This window comes from Athene cunicularia, assembly GCF_003259725.1.
Source record: "Athene cunicularia isolate RWA chromosome 24 unlocalized genomic scaffold, athCun1 chr24_part1, whole genome shotgun sequence".
NCBI lineage: Eukaryota > Metazoa > Chordata > Aves > Strigiformes > Strigidae > Athene > Athene cunicularia.
In genome coordinates, this window is record NW_020799132.1 from 2,038,035 (window position 1) to 2,042,938 (window position 4,904).

Here is a 4,904-nt window from a genome sequence, read left to right on the forward strand (position 1 = left end):
TGGCCTTTTTGGGGTGAGGTTTTGCCCGAAACTGAACCCACTCATTGAGGTGCAGCCTAAATTTTCCAGCATTTGAATAGGAAACCCCCAATTTTTTCAGTCATTTCTCAAGGGAACTGTTTAAGACCGTGAGCTACGTAGTCTGTGAGACGTGGGCTCACCCTGCCCTGCGTTCTGTGCCCTGTGCAGGTACTCAGACCCCAGCCTCTGGACAGCCTACCTGGGCCTGACCAACCAGGGCAACCGCAACGGCGACAACGTGCAGTCCCGGAAAGTCAAGCGCATCATCTCCCACCCCTACTTCAACGACTACACCTATGACTACGACATTGCCGTGATGGAGCTGCAGAGCCCGGTCACCTTCTCCTCTGTCGTCCAGCCCATCTGCCTGCCCGACGCCACCCATAACTTCCCTGTGGGCAAGGACCTGTGGGTGACGGGGTGGGGAGCGACTGCAGAAGGAGGTGAGCACTGCCATTTCCTTGTGAATTTGGGGCTGTGTGTGGCTTTAGGGAAAACGGGGGCTTTCTGGACACAATTTTAATGTACAGGCTTGCCTCGAGCCTGGAATCAAGTGAGATTTCTTTGGGAACGCACAAAGTTGGTGTCTTAGTCCTGCTGGAAAAACATTATTAGGAAAAAGCAACAGGGATGTATGTACTAGTGGGTTGTTCAGAGCCCAAGTGAAGCGCAATGCTGCTCAAAAAAGCTGACCCCCCTCCCTCCCTCCCTCCTCGCAGGCAGCGGTGCCTCCATCTTGCAGAAGGCAGAAATCCGACTCATCAACCAGAGCATCTGCAACGAGCTGCTGACGGACCAGCTCACGCCACGCATGATGTGTGTGGGGATCCTGACGGGCGGCGTGGATGCCTGCCAGGTAGGCCAGTGCTCGGGTTTAGTGCTGGGAGGAGGAGCTTTAGGTAGGAAGACAGGCTCTCTGCTCAGCCCTTTTTATTCTGGCACTTCCACTCGCCTTTCCATGAGCGAATATACTGCAGATGGGAAGTGGAGACACTCTAATAAAACAGGATATTTTTAATACTCTGCCTGGGTGGTTCTTCATGAGCTTCTGTACATGTTCCTGACTTGGGAAACCTGCAGCACAGATCCCCAGGGCTAAGGGGGCAGCTGAGCTCCCCAAAGTAAACCACTTTAATCCTGCGCACAGCAGCTCCACCATGATCTTTTGGGCAGCCTTAAGAAAAGCGCCAAGCTCCAGTGTTTTCAGAGTCTGGACAAATTGGAATGGGTATGAGCATCAAATTGTGGCAATGTCTGACTTTTTAGTAACAAAAGTTACTAAAACTTAAAGGTCAGAGAACAGTGCAACCACACTCCAGGCCACTTGTTTAGCTCCTTATTCTGGGGCTTTGACTCTTATGGCCATGCTTAAATATTTCTTCCCATTTTTTCTTGATTCAGGGGCTTGTACTGACAGCTGACCTAGTCTCCAACCCCGTTCAGCGGAGTTAGTAATTAACATTTGTTTGCTCTGTTTATCACTGTGCGTTAGGGCGATGTCCTAATGCTAGTGTGTGTTTGTGGGCAGGGAGACTCCGGGGGCCCCCTGGTCAGCGTGGAGCCCAGCAGTCGGATGTTCCTGGCCGGCGTGGTGAGCTGGGGTGACGGCTGCGCCCAGAGAAACAAGCCTGGAGTGTACAGCCGCCTCACCAGCCTGCGACACTGGATCAAACAGCAGACGGGGCTCTAGGGCCACGCTCGTCCCTGCGGGGACACGGACAGCTCACGGAGCCAGGGGGGCTCTGGGCACTGGCATTTCTCCCCCCCACTGGCAGCACGCAGCCACTACTGTGAACTTCAGCCCTCCCTCTACCTCGCGCTGGGACGCCCCGTGCGTACTGAACAGCCAGAGCTGGTGGTTTAGCCCTTTGTGTTCCCACCTCTCAACTTAAAAATCAATGTTTGGAGTGTAAGAAATTTCCCTTTAGTGGGTGAGTGCAGCTCCCATAAACAGCTTGAAGGACCAGGCATTCATGACATACATAAAAATCAAGCTGAAAGAAAGAAGACAAACACTTTGCCTCTAAAACCCACAAACTTCATGGGGACAGATTCAAACCCAAGCTTTCACAATGTATTTTCTCTCTCCCATTTGTCTTCAAATTTGTTTTCACACTCCCATAGACAAACTTGAAGGACCAGTCACTCAAGACATATATAAAAATCAACTTTAAAAAAATCAAAGAAAAAGACAAAACACTTTGCCTCTAAAACCCACAAATTTGATGGGGACAGGTTCAAAACCAAGCTTCCAGAATGTATTTTCTGTCTCCATTTGTTTTCAAACTGCTGTCTGCAGCCCTAGCTCTGGTCTTCAGTGTGGTGGGGCAGGGAGGAAAGAAGTTCTTACCCTGATTTGAGGGGATCCCCTTCAGGCTCCCTCCCTGTGTGTGATCCTGCACCACGGTCTCCTCCTTCCATCCTCTGTCCCGTGAGTCCAGGGCGGTGGGGCTGGAGGAGAGACTCCTGGCTGAAAGGTTACCACAGCGTGCCTTAACGCTAGGCTGGGGTTTAGCCGACGCTGGCAGGAGCTGCACTCGGTGACTTCCCCGTCCTGGCTGCGAGGAGCAGGGCTGTGCTGAATGTGGGCCTGGAGTTTGTCCCCTGCCAGCGACACCACAGCTTTGCTGTGCCAGACACCAGTCTTAAACCCTTCTTACTTTTGTAAAGAAAAAAGAAAATGCAACAATGTGACTTGTGAATGTGCCGATTTGATTTCTTTTTTCCTGTGTAGCCTGTTCTTTGCCCTAGAAGAGCACACTCCAGTTGAGGTTAGTTAGCCCCCTCCTTGCCTGTAAATACATCCTTTTGTAAAACTCTATACGAAATGGAGACGCTCTAATAAACTGGGATATTTTCTAATACTCTGCCTGAGTGGTTGTTCATGAGCTTCCGCACATATTCCCTACCTGGGAAACCTGCAGCACAGATCCCCAGGGCTAAGGGGGCAGCTGAGCTCCCCAAAGTAAAACACTTAAATCGTGTGCACAGCAGCTCCACTGTGATCTTCTGGGCAGCCTTAAGAAAAGCGCCAAGCTCCAGTGTTTTGAGTCTGGGGAGATGTAGGACTGAAGCAGAGCATTGCACAAAGCAGTTCTTCCCCAGCTGGAGGCCCAGAGGAGCCATCCCAAGCCCAGGAAACTCACCCCCCACCTTGGCATCAGACGGGCAGGAGCTTGTTTTGCTTTCCCTGCACTCGTGGGTGCTGCTTCCCTCCAAGGGCAGGTGAAGAGGCCCTAGGGAAGAAGCAGAACAAAAAAATAACATCAAAACCCAGCATCCAAACAAAGTCCAGCCCAGACACGTGGTGCGGTTGGTTTTGTGCAGCGCACGGCTGCTCTGTTCCTGCCAGCTTCTTTCTCCCTGAGAGAGGAGGATTTTAATCGCTTCGCAATCTCACCCTTGAGCTTCAGCAGCAGCGCTGGCTGCCTTGTTTTCCTCTGCCTCAGCTGGGCTGCGAGGGCTCACAGGAGGATGGTCTACGCCTCAATTCTCCCTGCAGAGAAATAGAATTAAGGAATGTTTTTAGATCTGTGCTTACACGATGTTGCAGCAACAGAAAGTGTTTACTGTGGTCACTTTGACACGACATCGGCACGTGGGTGGCCCAGGAGCAGCTGCCAGGGCAGGGCTGGGTGCCAGGGTGTCCCCGCAGCCGTGTCTCTCTGCACCAAACTGGGGAGAGAAATGCTTGTTCTGGTACAGCCACCCTGAACGCCTTTACTGGATGTTCTGGTAAAGGGCACCTCAAAGCCCTGCAGTGCTGGGAGCCACCGAATCCGCTCTCCAGCCCGAGGGGTGGGTGCTTCTAGGCCTGGGGGAAGACACCTGGCTAAGGCAGGCTGCACGTTGTGCCTGTGAGCAGCTGGGCACGCCGCATGGAGCAGCAGGTTGCCACAGAGACAGGTTCATCCCCGAATCCCTGCAGGCAACAGGCAGGTAGTGCTGGACACACTTTAAGCAGGATAACTGCTTTGGATCCCTCCTGGACCAGCTTTTGTACTCACGGTCTCTCTCTCAGATTGACACAGCACTGAAGGATCTGGTGGAGTCGAGAACTGTCAACATTAGGTTAATGGTTGGACCAGGTGATCCTCAAGGTCTTTTCCAACCAAGATGATTCTGTGATTCAGGGACTCGTAGGTATCAACACGGAGCTGCAATGCCCCCCCCAGCTAGAGCAAGCTGATAGTGGGGGGTGTCTAAAACCTCCAGCCACTACCTGTTGGCTTGTACAGGAGCAGGACAGAAGTCATGAAGGGCCAGAGCACTCCAGTTTGCTAGCTCTCATCCAGGGTGCTGGCAGCTGATGTGCAGGAGCCCCAGGAAGGGTGCCTAGAGACTGAAGGGAAAGGCACTTTCCTCAGAGCATCTGATTTCCTTCTTCCTGACAGCAGCCCCTCACCGTAAGCCCTCTCACTCACCCCACGTTTCTCCCTCTCGACCCAAGCTCCTCGGTACAGGAGTGGCTGCATTGGCTGACCCTTACCCCAGCACCCAACCCTCAACCTGGCTGGGGCCTCCCTCCACTGTCACACTAAAAAGCAAAAAGATAACGACAAGCCCTCTCTGCTTCCTTCTAGGAGGCACCTCGCAGGACCAGAGACGTGTAGGCTCTGGATGCTGGGGGCGAGGCAGATGTCTTGCCTAGACATACCGTGCCATTCCCCAGCCCTGCATGAGAGCACAGAAATCTTTCTCCAACACAGAAACCTTTCTCCTCACGCACTTTCCTCCCTGCTGCTACTGCTGGCTCCTTGCAGCCTATTAGAGCAAGAAGAGGAGGAGGAGTGCCAAGAGCGGGATTTCAGCAAAAGACAAAACATTAAGTTAAAGATTAGCCCTGCCTGGGGGAAGCTGGGGGACATGCAAGGGGCGGGGGG

General features: G+C 52.9%; 1 protein-coding gene across 1 annotated transcript in view; it reads left to right on the forward strand.

Annotated features, from left to right (window-relative positions):
* ST14 (suppression of tumorigenicity 14) overlaps positions 1 to 2,885 on the forward strand; it is a 17,290-nt gene extending 14,405 nt beyond the window's left edge. Inside the window, exons 14-16 of the mRNA XM_026863571.1 lie at positions 190 to 464; positions 741 to 877; positions 1,550 to 2,885. Coding sequence (XP_026719372.1) covers positions 190 to 464; positions 741 to 877; positions 1,550 to 1,711 — 574 coding nt within the window. The 3' untranslated portion in view covers positions 1,712 to 2,885. The remainder of the gene's footprint in view (positions 1 to 189; positions 465 to 740; positions 878 to 1,549) is intronic.
* Positions 2,886 to 4,904: the final 2,019 nt, after the last annotated feature.